At 39.3% G+C, this 22,473-nt stretch overlaps 1 protein-coding gene across 1 annotated transcript in view; it reads left to right on the top strand.

Moving 5' to 3' along the window:
* Positions 1–19: 19 nt before the first annotated feature.
* Positions 20–22,473, top strand: part of RGS7 (regulator of G protein signaling 7) — a 620,681-nt gene continuing 598,227 nt past the window's right edge. Inside the window, 2 exon segments of the mRNA XM_027768057.1 lie at positions 20–186; positions 1,194–1,319. Coding sequence (XP_027623858.1) covers positions 1,242–1,319 — 78 coding nt within the window. The 5' untranslated portion in view covers positions 20–186; positions 1,194–1,241.

Below are 22,473 nucleotides of genomic sequence, written 5' to 3'. Positions count from 1 at the left end.
GGTGCACGGGGGGCGGCGGGGGTGGCGGTCGCCTGAGCAGCGAGACCTGGGGCGGCGCGAGATCCGCATCCGCCGAGTGTGATGAAGCTGCCCTGCCTCGCTGCTCCGCTTGCCGCCAGCTGACACCGCCTGCACCCAGCCCGCCCGGGAGGGATTCGCCGTGGGGCCGTGACCTTGGCCGAGGAGGTAAATAGAAGAGGCGGGAGGGAGGAGGCAGCGCCCTGCGGGGCTCCAGCCTGCACCCAGCCCTGGTTCTGAGGAGTCGGAGCGTTCGCCGGCGCTGGGCGGCCGCCCCCGGGAACCCCGCGCCGGGACTGGGCTGCTGGAGCTGTGCGCACGCCGCGGTCCACGGTGCTGAACCCGCTGCCCCGCTCCGGCCGCCGGAGGCTCGCCTGCCATTTGCTGCTGCCGTGGGAGCCGAGCAAGTGGAGCTGAGCTTGTTTCTTTTCTCCTCTTTGCCTGGTTGCTCCGAGGCTTCTGCAATTAGTATCTACCCTTGCTGACCTGGGTAATTGGCTGAAGGCTTGACCTCCCACCAGTTCTTGTTGCCAGGACGTGTTCTGGTGCCTTCTGGCCAAGAAGAGGCAGGATTACCTCCTGACTTCCAAAGCGAGGTGGGGTGAGACCATCAGCCTGTGGCTGGCAGCGCAGGCAGGTGAAAGTAGGCGAAGGTAAACCCTGGCTCTGTGTAGGAGGAGACCCAGGGGATAAAGAGGAAATACAGGTGCTGATGAATGACACGGGAACGGGCCTCTCTGATGCGCCTGTGTGTGGGGAAATGACACAGATACCTGGGAGAAAGTGTGCTGCCCCGGGTGTCACCTTTTCACCCTTTTGGGAAAACATCATCAAGTGTTGGGCTAGAAAAGAACTCAGTAGTAATCATGGGTTTTAAGGTGAGCACCTAACACTTTAAAAAATGTTAATATCCAGAAAATGGAATCACCTAAAACCATAGCTAACTGACTCTAACGGGAAGATTGTAATTTCTTACCATTCCCTGGGGTTATTGTAGGTGTAATTCATTGAAAAACAACAAACGAACAAATGCTATGTCTTGTGTCACTTCATCCATCCCCAGCTTGTCAGCATGCTCCTTATGGGGTGGGTGGTGGGATGAAGATGAACCAGGGCAGTCAGCCCCCTTGAACACTGTACTAGGATCTCACTGAAGTCTCTCTCACCCTTTTCAGGCAGACTAATAATCCTTGCATCTGAGAGTGGACCAAGTTTTGGGTGACATGGCCCAGGGGAATAATTATGGTCAGACCAGCAATGGGGTGGCGGACGAATCACCCAACATGCTGGTGTACAGAAAGGTAAGGATTTCTTCACTTTCTTGGAAAAGAGAAAACTTCTGCCTTGATTTTTAAAATTTTTCCCTGCCTAGATCAGAGTATATCTTTGTGGCCTCTGATTTCCCTGGGCACACCATACTTGAAGATGATTTGATATTCTCAAGTGATCCGTTCGTGTAGACACATAGTGGAGTAAATGAGGCCTCATACCTTTTCTGCTGATTTTACATAGATTAATCTGTCATCAGCATGTCTGGGCATTTCATATTTGTTTTTTACACCCTTGATTTAATAGTATCCAATAATATATTTCATAAGCATTTTCTTATATTCCTAAACATTTAGGTTATACTAATTGTGTAAGTTTATCACATTTAGAAATAAAAATAGACCACTTGCCAGTTCCATGGAAAGACTGTGTCTGTGTGAAAGTATGTGATTTAATGTGGTTTAATGATTGTGCTTCTTACTAAACAATTCTAGCTTTTGGCTTAGCTGCACTTTTTCCTGTGTGTTTCTATGATTTTGCTTATAGGTATTTATGTTCTGGTGTCATATGCTCATTAAGTAAGTCTTTCTATCCCAAAAGGATTTTGTTTTTTATTTTTTGTCACAAACAGATCTGACAGGTTTATGCATTTAGTGGCAATGCTGTCAGTAGCAAACTTCTAGACAAGGAGCCAGCACAATAAAGATGCATTTGAATATTGCATGTGCTTCAGAGTGGTTGCTTAGGTAACTTCACTCTGGTTGTAATCACTGATCTTACTAAAATTAAGCATGTATTCGTTAACTCCTACATCAGTTGTTTCTATTGCATTTTTGGGGGGGTTATTTTCTATTAGCATATTATCTGGAGTGCTTACTGCAAGATTTCTTTAGTTAATAGGACAGTGATATAAAAGAAAATCATACCTTGAATTCACCCTTGCCCCCCCCCCAAAAAAAAAACCCCAAAAAAACCAAATTGTAAATGTTTTCAGTGAAGTGGCCTACTGAAGAGTCCAGGATGAATTTGCATTTGTGTTTTCAATGAGGGATAGTGCTGATTATGAATAAAGAGGAAAGGCTAGATGTTACCTTGACCTGCACTCCAAAACAAGTCTTTCCATGTATGTAGCCCAGAATCATTGACAAGGAGTGTTGAATATGTATTTGAAGGACTTTCGCTGTTGCTTTAATGCGAAGATGCATGGGCATCTTGGCAAATGCTATCAATAGTTGTTAATTCTCTAGCCTTGTGAATAGTGCTGTATTGAGAACCTATGAATGCGGTCCGTTATATGTATTTGGGATAAAACCGTGGATGGGAAGAAAAATAGAGATTCATTATGGCATTCCTACTAGATACGTAAGGAAAATAATCCACCCAAGGCTTAATTATTTCTACATTGTTTGGAATGACTATACTTTACTTGAAAGAGTTAGTCCTAAAAATAACTATTTTGGGGGCAGTAAAGTAGTTTTAAGTAAGTTCTATTTTATATTATTTGGTTTGGCTTTGTTTATTTTAATATGAAGATGTGACTATTTAAAATTCTCTCTTATGATTGAATACAGTATAGAAAGTTGGACTTTTGTATGAAATTATAGTCATAAAATATTTTTATTAGGTCAGACAACTATGTTTTCTCTTTTTTCCTATAAAAAGTTTAAGGGTTAAATTGATCATCAGACACCTAAGAGTCATTTTGACTGAAAATAAACTTAATATGACATCAACAAGTGTGTTTTAATAGGCAGTTATTATAAGTTCAGAATAAGAAGGCAAGAGTTTTGAACTAGTCATGCACTTAGTACTTCTGAGCTGCACATTGGTAATTTTGAATTTATTTTCAAAATTACTCTATAGCATCAAATTAGTTTTACGTCCAAGTTAACAGATAAGGATGATTTCAAGGAAAGAATGTAATATCTTATTTTTTAGCATTATTAGTTGGTTAAGCATGGAAGTGTTTGTGCTATTCATTTTGCCCTCTTTTTATTAGCCCTTTATTTATGACATATTATACAAGTCTTTCCATGTATGTAGCCCAGAATCATTGACAAGGAGTGTTGAATATGTATTTGAAGGACTTTCGCTGTTGCTTTAATGCGAAGATGCATGGGCATCTTGGCAAATGCTATCAATAGTTGTTAATTCTCTAGCCTTGTGAATAGTGCTGTATTGAGAACCTATGAATGCGGTCCGTTATATGTATTTGGGATAAAACCGTGGATGGGAAGAAAAATAGAGATTCATTACCTGGTAAATCATTATTATAAAATAATAATTTAATTTGGAACATTTTATTCATAATGCTTAACTATGGATTGCCTGTCTATCCTTTCATTCTTTAATCATAACTTTTTTTGGTTTTGTTTGGGATATAGATAATAATATAAAAATAAATACCAGATAATTTATAATGAAACACAGTGTTCTGGTTAGCGTTTGCCAGTTAAGTCACGTGGCCCATGTCTTTGTACAGATACAATATGATGTAGTGAATTTTATGTGAATATTGTACCTTTATTTCTTGTGTCTTGTCTGGGCTTTCCATTTAATATATTCTCAGGAAAAAGCCACATTTTAACGTGAAGAACAACAAAGTAATGGAAAGTGTATAGCTTGAATATATGTGTCAAGAGAGTTCAACTGCTTTACCTTCCTGAAAGAATAAGCTCCCTATTACAGTGCTTAATCAGGAAGTCAGTCAGAAGCTTAGAGAAGAACTTCAGTCTCAGCTGAGCATTACTCAATAGCAGCCGGGAGAATGGATGGAGAAATTGCTGCTTTATCGACTCACGACAATTTTCCACTTCTGCTTCTCTGCTGAAGCACAGTTCTTAAAAGAGTGCTCTGACCAGCCACATTCATGATGTTCTCGTTTCATCTGCCCTCCTTCCCATGCCACCTCTCATTTGCTTACTACTCAGGATTCCGATGGTTTACATACAGTCAGGGTATGTGCGCATTGTTTCCATTTTATCTTCATAAACCGTGAATGACAATATTCCTCATGCTGGTGAGGGATAGGAAACATTGAATCGTTCCTTAAGTGAAACACACAGCAAAGCTGGGATGTATGGATTTCTTTCATTCATCTGACCTCTCTCTACATCATGAGTATTCTCTCACAGATCACAGAAGTCCTTCCAAAGAATGGAAAAATTCCAGGGATCTTTTTTCCTTGTTAAGTCTGTAGTGATTTTATTTAAAACATGTGCAGTGCATTCAACTCTGGTCTTTCAGTAGGAGTGAGCCTCACCACAAGGAAGGCTACAGATAGTGGATATGCTGCCAGTGAGAGGCAGAGGGTGGACAGCAGATTTTTGGCTTAATGTGAACAGTTTCTCAAATCGTTCGCTGTCAGAAGTACATTTAAAAGATCCACATGGGCTTAAGTATTTGCCTTACCAATTCTTCTATTTACAGGTAATTATATTAGAGTGATTATATTGTTTTATGTGTTTGAGGATATCTTATTTAAAAGAGCATAATATTATGAGGTTTAGCCACATGAATTCCAGGGATTCTCTAGGCTCCTTTCAGACAGGTCCTTACTAGACTAGAACTAGAAGTAATCAGGTCTTGTCTTAAACAAATTATTTAATTTATTATTATTATTATTAAATTTGACCAGAATGAGAGAGAGAGAGAGAGAGAGAGAGAGAGAGAGAGAGAGAGAGAAAGTGAGAAAGCAAGCTGCCAGGTCTGAGACTTGAACTGCAGTCAGCCATGTGAGTCCAGTGCCTTAACCACCATGCCACCTGCCAGTAATCAAATTCTTTGAGCTCCAACTAGCTCCAACTTGCCATAGGTTCAGGTCAGCTTCTTTGAAGGCTTTGTAGTGGTTACCAGTCAGAACCCAGTTTGGCTTTAGGTCAGTGGTTCTTAAACTCTAATTTTGGTTCTCTTTGGATGAATCATCCGTGGTGGGGGTAGCAATGGCTGTAAAGGACAGCAAAGCTAGAACCTGGAATACAGGGAGACACGCTCCAGATTTGATGTCTGGCCAGGATGCTGCCCACTAGACAGTATACATCACTTTCTGTCCAACATCTGACATTTCTGCATTTGAAAAACAAACTTTTTAGGGCACCTTGAGGCCAGTATTTCAAATTGGCTGGAATACTATTTTCTCACTAGGAAGAGTGCTCAAAATGTCCAATAACTTCTGATATTTTTGCAGCAGCAGTTTATGCTCCAGCTGTCAGAAGAAAATGGAAATGTTTTCCTTGCCCAGTATCTTACTGTAATAAACATGTTTTCTGAAATGGAAAACCTAGCAAGTTCACGATGCCTCTCCCCTCACCTCGTCTACCTCTCCCATTCTTTTGTCCGTTCTACCCTCCTCTTCTGTCTTCTTTCTTTACCTTCTTGTAGTCACAGGCCTTCCATTTATTTCTTCTGATTTTTTAAAAACAGACTTAGGGTAAAGATGTAATTTTCCCTAAGAGACGGTTCATTTTAGTTGTGAAAGAGAAATCAGCATCTTTTAGAACAGAGGCTAGATACCACGTTTGTTTGAGTACCTGCTATTCATAGGCATTTGATAAGTACTGTTATACATGGTATCGTACTGTGATAGTGGTAAAAGATTCGTGTTTAGGGGTTAAGACTGTCCTGTTCTTTGTTTCTTATAAGCCAGAGGGCACATGTGCTTGTAAAAGAGTCAGAGAGAGGGAGCTAGTGGAGAAAGCATCTCACGATGGGGCATGCTCACAGCACAATAGCCTCTCCTTCATTTCTCCTTCCTGTTAAAATTTTGAGCATGCATACACACACATGTGTCTGGTGTATTTCTTAAACCACTGGTTCTGGGATTCAGACTGTGTGGTTGACCATGTGGGACCTGGTTCCCTTAACCTCTAGGAACCAAGACTGGTTCAAGACTGCTCTATCCTTTTTTAAGAGAGAATTTTGCTACAGGGCATGTGCACTCTCTAGAGAGACAGATAGAGAGACAGAAAGTGAGAAAGCACCCCTCACTGGGGGATGGCCATGCCACAATCCCTTCCCCTTCATTCTCCTCTTGGGATTTTGGGCACGCAAGCACATGCACCTGGTGTGTTTCAAGCCACCGGGTCCAGTACTTGAACTGCGGTCAACAACATGACAGTCCAGCAATGTAACCATTATGCCATCTGCTGGTCTCCAAAACTGCTCTCTTGAAGAGCAAGGTAAGATTACTGGCCTTTGTTCCATGAAGGCATTGTGAGAACCTAACAACCCACTAGGAAGATTGCCAGTGCTGATTGGCTTGATCCAGCTGTTGTCTTAGGAAGCTATTTCAGAAAGTCAATTTATTCAGCGTCAGTAGACATACCTGCAAAAAAGGAGAGTGGCTTGACTTTTTCTGAAGAGACTGAGTCACGGACATTACTTGTGGTGAGTTGGCTGGCCTTGCCTACTGTCTCTTTCTTTGCAGTATTGCCAACCTGGTCAGCCTTGACTAAGGGCATTAGTATTTCCTGCCTCAATCCTCATCATAAAAAGCGAACTTGGCCTTTTGAATCTTACCTTTTTTAAAGTTTGTTTTTATTCATTTATTTTGATTGCCACAGGGCACATGCACTTACCTGAGAGATGGGGGTGGGGAGAGGGTTGGGTAGCAGAGAGTGAGAAAGCACCCCTCAATGGGGGATGGTTATTGTAACTTCTTGTCTTTCATTTTTCCATCCTGTTGAGATTTGGGGTATGAATGCACACACCCCCTGTGTGTTTTTCAAGACTCTGGGGCCAGGATTCAAACCAGCCATGCAGGATCTGTCTTCCCTTAACTACCAAGTTATAGGGCTGGCCCAAACCTTGGATTCCTTGATCTATTTTTTGTTTGCTACACATAAGTGGAGTGAGGAGAACTTGCAGGTGCTAACAAGGCAAGAGCCCATTAGAAAAGGAAGGAATGTGTGTAGATGGATTATCACAAAAGACATGGGCTTTTAACCCCTCAGACTTTTAAATTAGAGACTCACGTGGGTGACTGGCACCAAAAGAAATGTCTTACTTTTTCTGAAAAATTCCAAAATGCAATGTCCTCTCTAAATCAGATTACTTGAGAGAGTCTCTCCAAACCAAGGGATGTTATCTACCATAAATATATTCATATCTGTTTTTCCCTCATTGATACAAATAAGCTAGGATAGGATCATCCTTGATGGCACCTCTGCTGGGAACTATTAGAAGCAATTTTGGAGGAATAGTTTAATGATGAACTTTGGATAATAATTAACTTGAGTTCAGAGCAGTGACGCCTTCCATGGTTGAGCTCTTTTCTCAGCAATTGTTGCTTCTTGGTGCTCGTTATGGGATTAAGACAAAGATTTGTGGCCTGAATCTTATCTCTTTCAGTTCTTACCACCAATCTCCCTGGTTCTAATTGATCATAGAATAGTGCAGAGGTACAGAAGAGACACTGTCTGGGGATTTTATTGCCTTCTAATAGACTTTGTGGTTCTGGTGAGTGATGGAAAGGATATTTTTAGGTGGTGTGGGTGATAAAATGTGATCACTGCAGAGAATATGGAAATGTTTTGGATTTGAACCGTTTAGTGACTTAATAAATGTTAAGTCTCCTTGAAAACAGAATCATGGAAAACAAGCAATGCAAGTAATTGACCGTTCCTCCCTACTTCATAGCAAGGATAAGGGGGCATTTGAATGGGTGAGGAGATGCGGATCCTACAGAGTATCAATCTAATTATAAAACAATTGTAAATGATGGAGTGACTCCTCAGTTCCTTAAGAAAATAAATAAATAAAGGCCTTGCTTCTCTTTGCCATTGCAATATAAAAATTTAATTTGCCCTTTTAAAAATTCCTGTAATCTTGTGTCACACTCAATTAACAAAGGTCTTAAGGACATTGGGACTCTAATATAGAATGATGAATTTGATTTTTAGCTTGATTGAAATTGCTGCACTAGAAAGTATTTTGGTTGAAGAATTGTTAGTCTTGCTTCCAGAAAAATATATAGGAAAAATAGCAGCTTTGTGAAGTTAACTGGGTTCTTAGGAGGAATTTTAGGAGTCTTGTTTTGGGTCCTTTCTGGCGATTGACAAGCAGAAGTTTTCTTAAGGAGTCAATGTGCTAAAATGGAAGAAGGCACTGTAATTGGAAAGTCTTAGTGTGAAATCTCAGTTTTGCTACTGATAAATGCCAGTGGGTTAGTGACCTATTTTCACTGTAGTTTCCTTATCTGTGAAATGCTGAATTATATAAAAAAAAGTTTTCTTCATGGTGCTGTTTGATAATGAAATGAAATAGCTTAGGGAAAGTCTGGCATAGAACTTACATGTATTAGGTCCCCAATAATTACCTGTTATTATAATTAATATTTTTATTACCTTAGTATAATTTGCTAAAAACTGTTAAACACCTTGTATATGCCAGGTGGGATAAAAATGTATTGGTGTGTGTGTGTATGTGTGTGTGTTTTGATAAAGAGAAAAAGATGAACATTTCACCACCTCTAGACATAACTTCCCTGCCAGTGTAAAGATGTGGGATGCTTTGATAATGCCATTTTATGATATAATATCTGTCTATATTGCTTAGCTCTCTATGGCAAGAGTCTTCTACTTGTTATTAAACTCATTGAAGTCTTGTCTTAATGTATCTTTGAAATCCACACAGCTCTTTGGATATTATGTAAACTAAAGTTTTTGAATCCAGGAATTTCAGAGGTCAAAGGGAAATCAGAATTTACCATTCATTCTGCAGATTGTGAAATTTAGGATCTGGGAAGTAGCACAGTATGTGTTAGTTCACAAAATTCAAGTCTGTCTTTTATGGTCTTTCTCTACATAAAGGCAGTACTTTGGTGTGGAGTTCAGTGTCAGGGAGTAATCAGTGTCCTGGCTGCTCTGTGGATGTCCATGGATTACCCAGGATATCTAATCACCCACTATAGCTTGGATGCCTTTTTCCTTAGCTTGGAGCCCAAGAATGATAAGATGGGGAACTTAGTCTGATCTATTCTGGTTGTAGTTCTGCTCTTATTTGATCTCAAAAGGAAGCTCTGTGCTGATGAAGATCCAGGGTTTCATGTTTTATGGCAATTCTGCACAATTGAACTTCCTATCAAGATGGAAAGTGTTCTGTATATGCAGTGTCCAGTAGAGTAGCCACTAGCCACATGGGATCATTGAACACTTTTGTAACACAGCTGTTACTGAGGGCCTGAATTTTATATTGCAGTTAATTTTAATTAGTTAACATTTACATGTAAATAGTGGCTAGTGGCTAATGATTTTTGGATTGGATAGCACAGTCATATGGAAAAAGGATAGTGGAAAAATAGCATCAAATCCAAAGTAAGGGAAGACCAGATGGTGGACAGTGGTAAAACTCTGCACTCTGATGCTGACCCAAATAGGAAGGTTTTGGGTTGGCATCCGAAGCATGCAGGGCATGCCTGTGATCTAGGGCCAGCTGAAGCTGGGGGTGGATCCTGGCCTCAAGACCCAGCTGTGGGTGCCTTCTCTCTCTTGCTTATGGAAGAGATTAAAAAACAAAACAAAGCATAAAAACAACCCACAAAACAACAAAAAGCAAAAATTGAAGCAAAAATTTCAAGAGAAGAGATTAAAGAATATACTATTCTTAGCTTCTTGGCCTATAGTGCTTAAAACAAAGTTGAGATCAATAAATGACTTTTAAGAATCTAGTGAAAGTCTTAAAGGAAGATCATGGCTTGGTAAGGGAATCATAAACATGATAAACAATATCAGCTCTCTACTCAAGTTATGATTTTTTATTTTTCTTTTTCGGCCAGGGGGAGCAGAAATGCTTAATGGTTTAAAGTAAGTGGCCCTTCTAAGGTCAGATAACAAGGACTATTTTTCAGGAAGAAAAAGCCTGTATATAATATGAATATACATACAATGCAGGGAGCTTATAGGACTTCAGATGATTTGCTGATGTTGAAAGTATTTCAGTTTATCTCGATCTTATAACAGCTCAGAGATGCATCATAGCCGTTCCAATTCTTGACTAGATTGAGATAAAACCAGAAGCTTTAGTGTAAAAGGAATTTAAAATGGTTGAAATATTTTGAGAATTAAAAGTTGGGGTATAAAAGAATCCTTTTTTTGGGTTTGTGTTCTTTTAAGCTTTGTTCTTTTTTTATGTCACAGATTTTTGTCCCCCCCCCCCAACAGAGTCCCTTGTCATGATCCTCCTGCTTTGCCTTCCAGCTGGGACAACAGGTGTATGCCACCACACCTGATCCTTTTCTTAGATAGGATCTTGCTATGTTGCCCAGGCTGGCCTCCTGAGTTGCTGGTATTACATGCCCACACTACTGTGTCTGCTTTTTACGTTGGACTGAGAATCAAATCTGGATGTCCTATGGGTCCCAGTGGGGAGATCACAGCATATCAGTAGCATGTGCTCCCATGGCTGTGCCTGTCTCAGAATTTTAAAGGTAGGCAGGTAATGGTTCCTACAGAGGTATTAGAGATGGGAGGTCTGAAGACTCCGTGTCATATGGCTGGAGATATACAAAAAATCTTGACCCTAACCCTAACTAACCATGTTGGCTTGGGCAACTTCTTAAAAAAAAGTTTTTCAGTTTATTTCTTGAGAAAGAAAGAAAGAAACAGGACCCTCTACAAGGTCTCACACCATGATCCCTCCCCTCAGCCTTTCCTAGTCAGCCAGGATCCCTGGTGTGTGCGGATTGACACAGAAACTGCATCCTGATCCCCCATATGGCCTCTGACATTGCAGAGTATTGTGCTCCTGCTGTGCCATCCCAGTTGGGTCACATTTGTTAACTTCTCTTGGTTTCCTTGAAAGAACAAACTTTGCTTCCTCATGAGTCTTTTCTGCTGCTCGCCAAGTGTCCCTTGTAGGCCATTTAGAAATTCAATGGCATGATTTTCCCTGTTTGGTCATTGCTGGAAAGTGTCAAGAAAAATAGGAGTCTACATGACCTTTGTGGCCAGAGTTCTCCATGTCAGCTGTGCTGGTTCAGTAGAATTTTTTTTTTTCTCTAGAATAGAAATTTATGGGACTGTTTCACCCATTATACTTAAAGAGGATATATGCCAAAGGAGTTTGAAGAAAATAAAGTACCAGTTTAAAGAGAACCCATTATTACTAATACTATGAACACAATAATTTCATCGATATTTCTCTTTCAGCCTTTCTAGGTACATTTCCTTTGGATATCAATGGCATTTGTCATTTGTATTAAAGAGTGTACATAATATTTTGCTTTTAGATTTTTGGTTTATTGTAACTGAGTGCTTACCATGTGTCAGGCCCTTACATATGTGACCTATTTTCCTTAAAAGAAGATTGCATGGTGGTTATTAGTATCCAGTTTTTCTAATACGAAAGCCGAAAGCAAACATATGCAGACTGAGTGACTGCTCAGAGTCACTCAGGGATGAGTGACAGAGCTGATGAACTCTGTGAAGGTGGAAACACTTATTTTTCACTGCTTTGCCTCAGCACGTAGAACAACGGCACAAGGCAGACGTCCACAAATGAATGAATGAAAGAAAAATGAATGAATGCATCCTACGAAGTCTCTGTTCATGCTTCTTCACTGTATTTTTGTCTAGATCAATTAGGGAATGGGCAGGATACACAAAATTCCATTCCACTTAGCACATACGTATTCAGCCTTGGTTACGTATCAAGACGCTACGTGTGTGATGGGCGTGAGGATGGAGACAGTCTGAACCATCGCTGAACTCAGTTTTAAGGTGGTGAAGACAAATGTTGAACAACTTGCCATAGGGTGATTGATATCATGAAAAAGGAAGACTGATAGGAAAATGTATTTATATTTGGTTATCTGGTTTCTAAAATAAGTATTACGTTGATGTCTGTTTTTCTGTTGCGATAACTGAATACTGCAGAGTAGGTAATTATAAGAAATAAAGGCTTTTCAGCTCATGATTTTGGAGGTCCAAGGGCAAAAAGCCACATCTGGTGAAGGTTTTCTTGCTGACGAGGACTCTGCTGAGTCTGGAGGCGGTGTACAGCATCATGTGATGAGAGAGCAAGGCCCAGTGTCAGCTGTGGTCTCTTCCTTTTCTTACAAAGCCACCAGTATTCAATCATTGGGGCCCCACCCTCTAATCCTAATTCTCTTCTAAAGGCCCCACCTTTAAATACCATAGTTTCTTTAAGTGTCCATCCTCTTACTACCATCACAATAGAAATGAAATTTCAGCACATGAATTTTGGGGCTCACATTCAAACAGTAGCAATTTCTGCTTTCTATTTGCAGTTCTGAGTGCCTTGCACAGTGACCGGGGTCTGAGAGCCTCTGACACTTAGTAAGTGTTAAGTAAATTAAACTAAGTTAATATTGAAAATCCTCAGGGCTTTACAGAGACATATGAAGCAAAGTTGTTGAATTTATTCCTTAGAAAATCAAATCCCCTCCCCCCACTCAGGATTTCAGTCAGGTGTTCCTGATTCTGGCAACTCAGGAATAATAAGACTGTCTAAATTAGCTAGCAATAAAGGAGAAAGATACTGTTAAAATTTTAAAACTACTTACAAAGCTTAAAGTTTACAGTTAGACTGCCTGAGTTTAAAAGGCACTTTTTATGAGTCAAATTCTTTCTCTCTTTGAGTCTCAGTTTCTCATCTGTAAAATGGGAGTAAGTATAATGTGCTACTTTTAGAATTACATTAATAGTACATGTAAAACTTGCAGGTTGGAATACTTCAATATATATCATCTATTAATTATCAATGCCCAGAAAAAAGGACCAGGATATCCCTATAAATTGCAGAAATTATCCTATCTGGGGGCCAGAAGATGGCATAGTAGTTACATCGTTGGACTCCCATATAGCTGCCTGATTTGAATCCCGGACCTGGTGGCTTGATACAAGCCAGGCATGTGTGCATGCATGTCCAAGATGCTGGGAGAATGGAAGAGAAGGGATTGTGGAGTGGCCATCACCCCTGGGGGTGATTTCTCAGTTTCCCTCTCACTATCTCTGTCCTCTCTCTCTCTCTCTGGTGAGCACATGTGCCCTCAGGCAAAAACCTCTAAAAAAAACCCCCCAAAATACAAAAAACAAACAAACAAAACAAAACCAGACAAAAAGCAGGGATCTCCAACCCAGAACAGTACCTGTCTGTGGCCTGTTAGGAACGGGACACACAGCAGGTCAGTGGCAGGTCAGCGAGTAAAGGTTCATCCGTATTCATGGCCACTCTTCATAACTGGTCCCTGGTGCCTGCTGCTTTAATCATCTTCCTTCCTTCCTTCCTTCCTTCCTTCCTAGAATTATTTTGACTTCATTTATTTATTTTAATTTGACTAGGGAGGGACAGAATGAGAATGAGAGCACGCGCACGAGAGAGAAAGTGAGAAAGTAAGCCTTCAGGTCCAGGACTCAAACTGCAGTTGGCCATGTAGAAGTCCAGCACCCTTAACCACCATGCCACCTGCCAGCCCTACCATTTTCTATCTTACACATATTTTAGAATTTGCTTTTCTTCATTGACTCTTACTATTTTTTTAAAAGCTGTTTTGTGTGGCAGATGTATGGTAAGTAATACTTAAAAATTTTTATTATGGCACAGTACAAACAAATACAAGAGTAAAGAAAATAATATAAAAAAAGTCTCCTCACATAGTGTCAACAATTATTAACTATGAGTAAATATTGTTTCATTTATGTTTCACCACTTCTGCTTTCCCCAGTTGATTATTTTGAAACCAATTCCAGAAAATATTTCATTTATTGTATGAATTCTTTAGTGTATATATGTCAAGTATTTTCAAAGAAGATAAAGGTAAATAAAAAAGTAAATACTCTATTATCTGTCTTGGGTCCCTGAATAATGACACATCTTACTTTATGAAGTTTTAATTATTTTTCATATTTACACAATTGAGTCTGTTTTTTTTTTCTTAATGCAGATTGGATTATTTTCAGTTAGTAAGATTTTTTGGCCTGTGTGATCACTTAAATTGCTTTTTTTTTTTTAAGAATTATTTTGTTTACCTTTATTTATTATTATTTTCCAATTTGACCAGAGAGAGGCAGAGAGAGAAAGTGAGAAAGCAAGTCACCAGGTCTGAAACTTGAACCACAGTCTGCCATGTGGGAGTCCAGAACCTTTAACCACTATGCCACCTGCCAGCCCCTGATCACTTACATTAATATCTAACTAACAATCTGATATTTTTATTTGAATTTCTGAACTAACTTTTCAATCACAGGTCATTAAAATCTCCGTTACTTTAAAAATTGTTTTACATTTACTCATTAGCTCAGTATCCACTGAGGGATGATGGACTCTCAGTCATAGGCTGATTTGTAGTTTCATTAACAATTGAAATAATTTCATGGACATTTTAACACTTCTTGGAACACCCCAATTGACCTTATTCGAGTAACTAATGTTACCCTCATTTACTGAGATCTCTTTTATTGCCATTGAGCATTAAAACAACGTTGGTTGAATCTCCCAATAGGGATAATATTTCTATCTGCAGGTGTGCTGATGGGACTAAAATATTCCTATTCCTATTTCTGTGGTGAATTGTGATGCTCACGTTTCCCCATAGGACTGCTGTTTCTAACTGATGAATATGAAGGCAGAATAAGACTTAAAAGTATCTACTTGTACCAGACTGTATAGATTCGAATCCAGGCTGAGTTACTGACCAGCTGTATGAATGATCCACTCCAAGGTTCACTTTCTTTATCTGCAAATTGGGGTAATAATAACAACTGTCTCATAGAGTGGCTATGGTGATTAAATAAGCAAAGGGATTTGGCATAGTGCCCCACATAAAACAAACACAAAGGTAGCCATTGTTATTGGTTTAGCTGTTTCCCTTCCTTCCTTCCTTGAATCCTTTCCTTCCTGCTTGCTTGCTTCTTTTCCTGTTTTTCCTCCTTCTCTTCCTCTTTCTCCCCTCTCCCTGCTTCCCCGTCTTCCTTTTCCTCTTCAAGATCCTACTCCATCATTTTCTATCCTAATAGTTTAAGGAAAAAGTAACATGAAAGACTGTGCAGTTTTTATGTTGAACATTTTTATTTTAGCAAATAGCCGACAAATTAGTTATCCAGTTTATAAAGTATTTTCACATTGATAATCTCATTTTTTCTATGAGAGCCTGTAAACTTGTTATTAATTATTTCTGTTTTACCGACAACCTTCATGGATGTTAAATGACTTGTTTATAATATGTCTAGTAACTTATAGACCTGGGATTCGAACTGATTCAAGATAATATTGAGCATATCACTTTCTCTCTAAGTCTCAGTATAAAATGGGGATAATAATTCTTACTTCAGAATGATGTTGTAAAGATTAAATCTGACCATGTAATAAATCGAACTCTTGATCTACCATTTAATGAATGTGTAACCTCAGAGGAATGTCTCTATGGTAGTGATGAAGTTTACTAAAAAAAATTAAGGGAACCAGCAGTTAGCGTAATGGCTATGTCGCTGGACTCCCATGTAGTCGACCGCAGTTCGTGTCCCGGACCCGGTGGCTTAAAACTCACGCCGGGCGCGTGTGCGTGCGTGCCCAAGATTTCTCGCTTTCTGTCTCTATGTCTCTCTCTGTCTGTCTGGCGAGCGCATGCGCCCTACAGTGAAAATCTCTCAAAAAAAAAAATTAAGATATACAAAAATTGAAAAATAAATTCAGTTTTATTTATTTTAAAACGATGGGATAACTATTAATACTTTTTGGGTGCTGAGTTGGAGAAGCCAACTCACATCTCTTAAAACATCTTGTAAATGCTTTAAGGGATATCCTTCACTCTCAAAGTTGTTTATTTGTTATTGTATTTCTTTGACTTTGTTTAATCTTCTCATCCTTTTATTCTCAGTGCATTTAAGTTTGGAGTATATTAGTGACTATAAAGCATTTACTCTATGTAGAAGATAAGCAGAAAGATGTATTTGATTATGCAGAAAAGTTATTATTCATTTAGATTAGTATAGAAACAGTTTCACTGGATCTCTCCTTTCATCTCAAATCATGGTTTTGTGAAGTTATTTATTCTTTTTATAATATTTCTTTTAACTGATTTGAAGTGCCTTGATAATAAGTTTTAGTTCAGATCATGAGCATAGCAATTTTAATGACTTCAATCAAAAGCAGCTTATGTATTGGAAATGGTTCTAACTCTCCTCTTTAACTAGCATTATCTATCAATACAACCTTATAACTTGTGTGATATTCCTACTCTGAGAGTTTATTAGACACTAATTTATTTTCTCTATATTGATTTGCTTGATTGAAATTTCAGTGCCACTTTATCAAACTGTGGTACACCTCTGTCTTCACTATTTCTTTCCCTCCTCTTCTAAAGTAATAACACTCTCCATTTTCATGTAGACACATGGCCACTAGAAGAGGTTTTTCTGTTTCCCAAGAAACTAAGCATGGCGATATGCTACAGTCCAGCCAAAGGGATATAAACAGATGGGATTTAATTTGTAGAAAGTGCTTTTAAAACTTTTTTTAAGATTTGGGCCAGCAGTTAGCATAATGGCTATATGGCTGGACTTCCACGTAGTCGACCGCAGTTCGTGTCCCAGACCCGGTGGCTTAAAACTCATGCTGGGCGCGTGTGCATGTGTGCCCAAGATCCCGAGAGGAGAACAGAGGAGAAGGGATTGTGGCGTGGCCATCCCCCCTGGGGGGTGATTTCTCACTTTCTGTCTCTCTGTCTCTCTCTGTCTGTCTGGCGAGCGCATGCGCCCTATAGCATATCCTCTCCAAAAAAAATTTTTTTTTAAAGATATTTTTGCTATAGGGTATGTGTGCTCATTGGAGAGACAGAGAGAGACAGAGAGACAAAAAGTGAGAAATCACACCCCTGGGGAGATGGCCATGCCACAATCCCTTCTTTTCCAGTCTCCTCTCAGGATTTTGGGCATGCATGCACATGCACCCAGCATGAGTTTTGTAAGCCACTGGGTCTGGGACTCCAACTGTGGTTGACCATGTAGGAGTCTAATGACATAACCATTGCACAATCTCTGGTCCCAAGAAAGTACTCCTTATCTTATTTTATTTTTTTAGAGGTTTTTGGTATAGGGCATATGTGCTCGCCAGAAAGACAGAGAGAGACAGAGAGACAGAAAGCGAGAAATCATCCCCCAGGGGGGATGGCCACTCTGCAGTCCCTTCTCCTTTATTCTTCTCTCGGGATCTTGGGCACACATGCACACATAACTGGCATGAGTTTAAGCCTCTGGGTCCGGGACTCGAATCGTGATCGACTACTTGGGAGGCCAGTGATGTAGCCATTACACTATCTGCTGGTTCCTAAGAAAGTACTCTTAAAGAAAGGGCATATAAGGGCCAGCAGGTGGCATGGTGGTTAAGGCACTAGATTCCCACATGGGTGACCATGGTTCGAATCCCAGACCTACTGACTTGAAAATCATGCCAGGTGTGCGTGTATGTATGCCCCAAATCCTGAGATAAGAAGGATTTTACATGAGAAAGAGGAAGCATCCCCATGAGGAGTGGTCACACAGAAACACTATCTCCTCCATTTCTCCTTCCTTTCCAGATTTTTGACATTCATGCACATGTACCGAGCAGGTTTTTCAAGCCATCGGTGCAGAGATTTAAACACATGATCAATCATGAGGGATGGAGCTGCCTTAACCACCAGTTCATGCATTTGGCCCTAAATCCCTATTTGTCTATACGGAAACTGAAACATAGAAAGGTTGTTGTTTGTTCATGTCAAAGAATAAATGTAAATAAAAATCTTCTGATTTATTTTATTGTTGATTCGGTATGCTAGAGGTAAGACGAAAAGCATTTCAGAATTGTTCAACTTATTTCTTTACCCTAGAAATTGGTTCCTTACAGCTTCTGTAGCTGAAGATGTTCTTGAAATGCCTTTTTTGTTTGGAAATTTTAGCTGTTTTAAAAATAGAATTATTTTATGTACTAAAGTGAAAGTTACTTAAAATTGCAGAGTTAGGCCAGTACTGCATGTATTTATTTGAACATGATATTTGGCATATTTAAACACTGTTTTATGTTTAGAAGCACTTTGTTGTGTATATTTATGAAAAGTCATATAAATTGCTCCCCTTGGTACTCTCTTTGATGGAAAAATGTCTGTTGTTTACCATGGAGATGAGGTGCTCAGATTCCTTTTAACAAAGAGAGTCCAGTAGGTCCATTAATTTGTGGTGCTTCAGTATGTGTGTGTGTGTGTGTGTGTGTGCGTGTGTGCGAGTGTGTGTGCATACTTTGAAACCAACACAACAAAGCAAAATATGGGCATTTGTACTATAGTGTAATACATGTGTTCCTTTATAAATGACCAGATTCTGAAAAATCACACGCTAAAAATAACTGGCATTTTGAGGGAAATAGAATTGGAATTACTTAAAATATTTTAACCACTCAACACATTTAGCGTTCTAAGTGAGCACTAGCTTTGAGTTATCAAAACAATAGCGATCTTACTAAAAATACTCACACAGCTATAATAACATGTTAACTTCCCTATAAATAAATAACACAATAAATACAAGGTGTTACCTTAAAGAGGAGGTGGCCTGAGGGGGGGGACATAGGAAGTACTGAGTCTTCTGTGTTACGGAAACCAGGTCAGGCATCAACACCAGAATTTGGAAGTGGAGGGTTGGTGATAGGCTTAGCATGAGATGGTTCTGGCTACGTCTGTGGTGTTTGCTTGTTGGTTTTGTACTCATGTGCAATATACACTTTTGAAGTTGATTTAGAAGCACTTTGTTGTGTATATTTATGAAAAGTCATATAAATTGCTCCCCTTGGTACTCTCTTTGATGGAAAAATGTCTGTTGTTTACCATGGAGATGAGGTGCTCAGATTCCTTTTAACAAAGAGAGTCCAGTAGGTCCATTAATTTGTGGTGCTTCAGTATGTGTGTGTGTGTGTGTGTGTGTGCGTGTGTGTGTGAGCGTGTATGCATACTTTGAAACCAACACAACAAAGCAAAATATGGGCATTTGTACTATAGTGTAATACATGTGTTCCTTTATAAATGACCAGATTCTGAAAAATCACACGCTAAAAATAACTGGCATTTTGAGGGAAATAGAATTGGAATTACTTAAAACATTTTAACCACTCAACACATTTAGCGTTCTAAGTGAGCACTAGCTTTGAGTTATCAAAACAATAGCGATCTTACTAAAAATACTCACACAGCTATAATAACATGTTAACTTCCCTATAAATAAATAACACAATAAATACAAGGTGTTACCTTAAAGAGGAGGTGGCCTGAGGGGGGGGACATAGGAAGTACTGAGTCTTCTGTGTTACGGAAACCAGGTCAGGCATCAACACCAGAATTTGGAAGTGGAGGGTTGGTGATAGGCTTAGCATGAGATGGTTCTGGCTACGTCTGTGGTGTTTGCTTGTTGGTTTTGTACTCATGTGCAATATACACTTTTGAAGTTGAACATTTAGCCGGATTGAGCCCACAGGAAGAGTGTGACATGAACAGGCAGCATGTCCTGTGCTGTCTTCCTCCTTGGCTTACTTGTCCACCTGGGCATGTGTACTTCAGTTCGGCTGCTGTGTTGTGGCACAGTCTATAATGTGTGTTAAGAAAGTTGTGCAGAAATCAGTCAGGCTTCTGTGTTGGACCGTCCCTATTTACCACTTGTGTATTGGCTAATTCTTCTTACAGCAATATACTCTGTAAAAAGCACTGTCCACTAAACTTTCTTTCATTAAACTTGGAAGGCCTGTGGAATAAGGGCAAGAAACAACATGAGTACGTTTGAAATAAGAATGGAATGGGACGTATTAACTAATTCAGTCCTTAATCCAGCTGTGGGTGTAGGTGGAAGTGACGTTATTCGATATTACAGATAAGGAAATGAGGGTTTGGAGAAAGTTTAAAGTGACTTTTCTTGGGTTAGTCAATGAGTAAAAACTGAAATTGGAGTTTTAAAATTTCTCTTCTGGTGCCCTTTACCCTACCCACACCACTGGGAAAAAAAAGTAATTTCCTTTAGTTGTTTATTAATTCAGATGTCCTGCAAACAAGATCCACCCACATCTAAGAGTTAGAATGAATGAGACACATCAGAGGTACTCAAACATGTGGGTTAAATAAGAGAGAGACAAATAAGTGAAAAGGCAAAATTAACTCCCTGGCTCTCTGACCTTAGGATTTATCTTCTTGTATTCCTTTCTAATCCGCACATCTGAGCCTGTGCGTGGGCCTTTGTTACTCTCCTTGTGTTCACTAAGTTCAATGGGGAAATACAATTGTGGTGTCATCATGTGAAAAATAAAAGATGAAATAAGGAAAAGATACATGAACAATAAAGCAGAGAATGATGGGGAAGTGGAGGTGAAAGTTCTGAGAACCCATCAAAGACCAAGTTTTATTGTATTTTCATAATGGTCCAATGAGGTATCATTTTCACATTCTACAGAAGGGAAAAATGAGGCCAGAGAGTAAAATACTTTGTTCAGCATCACACAGATCAAACATAGTGGTTATCAGGATTTGAAATCCAGTCTGGCTAATTCCACCTCTGGTTTTTTTCTAAACTACACACATACCCAGCTGCTTCCCTCCAGGGTTGGAATATGGAATCTGATGCTCATGGATTTAAGGTCGTGGGATGTTCTGTGGCTCTGTGAACTTCAGGGAGTCTTTAAAGTTCTCAGCCTATTTTTCTTCATTAATAGAGGTGCTATTTCAGAGGATTATTTAGACAGTTACTTGGGATAACTCATATGGAAGTACTTTGTTAATGTCAGAACACTGTGCAAGCAATAGGCATTTTATTTTCTCTCCATAAAACTTCCAGCCCTTTACATTAAAAAAATTACACATAGAATTATTTTTGAGATTATAGAACAAATAGTTTATATAGTTCTAAGAATAATAGAAGAGTTTCTGGGATGAAGCAAAGATGTTTGATTCCAAAGCAAAAAGCATCTGCATGTTAAGAAAACCGAAGGAGGAACCACTGATTACAGCTACAGACACTGTAGAAATTTAACCACAAAACCAAACAGGTGGCCTATCATTCAGTCCTGTCTAGGAGCTGCAGAAGCAATAATATTCTTGTCTAGATTCCTATATTTAGGGACCATCCTTCTCTTAGCTCCCACTTCCCTCCCCTTCTTTCACATTCTATGACTGAAATTTTGAAGTGATTGAGAATGTGTGGTGGAATCACGCTCTGCAATTACATTTTGCAGGATGGAGCTAGTCATATAGTTAGAGCAGTGGAGCTCAGGAAGGCTTAGTGCTCAATGATGTTTCATGATGTGTTTAAGAAGCTGGACACTTTGGAGGCTTTACGGTGACCCACCGGTAAAATCCAGTTCTCTGCAAGGCTGACCTGCATTGGAATTGTGTCTGGAATTCTGTCTGGTGACATGCATGGACGCATGCATGCTGGACGCATGCATACCCATGGTCCAGAATTGGATCAAGTCGGCCATGGATTGTATCATGACACCGTATTGAGGATATTATCTCTTTTTCTCATTCATGGAAACCATAAATATACTTTCAAGAAAATAAATTGGCTACTCTGTATTAGCGTTTTCTTCCTTAGTTCTACCAGTACAAATGGCTTAGAGCTAATCTGATATGCCTTCAAAATATTTCAGCCACATTGCTTGCTAAATTTAGTACATATTTAACAGATTAAAGAATGTATGGAGGAAGAAAAGATTAGAATTGTGGTAAAAGTTTTTTAGAACAGATTCAATGTATTTGTTGACTGATATTTTATTAACAAGTAGTTCCACAAACCCAGACAAAAATGAAACCTTTTCAGTTTGCTGTATAATTTGTTCAAGTTGAATTTGCTCCAGTTTCAGGAGCATTTGGCATTCCATGTAAACCCATACTAAGTGGAAATTACCGAAGTGCCTACTCTTGACTTTGCTTCTTATTACTAATGAGTTGACTTGGATAATTTATTGGGTCTTCCTAGCTTAGTAAGATGCACATGTGTCTGTGTTTGTGGAAGGAATATAGTTTCTGTAAAGGTTATTTCCTTGCAGTGCTAAGTTTTCAAGATACGATTTAGGATACTAGACTATCTTCCATGGTTTGCCAGTAATGTGAGAGAGATAACGTCTACCTAAAGTATAGACTTCCCCTACAACTGGGATTAGTTCGTTCGTTCGTTCTTTCTTTCTTTCTTTCTTTCTTTCTTTCTTTCTTTCTTTCTTTCT

This window comes from Tupaia chinensis, unplaced genomic scaffold (assembly GCF_000334495.1).
Source record: "Tupaia chinensis unplaced genomic scaffold, TupChi_1.0 Scaffold000074_1, whole genome shotgun sequence".
Lineage (NCBI taxonomy): Eukaryota > Metazoa > Chordata > Mammalia > Scandentia > Tupaiidae > Tupaia > Tupaia belangeri.
This window is presented reverse-complemented; position numbering and strand designations above follow the sequence as displayed.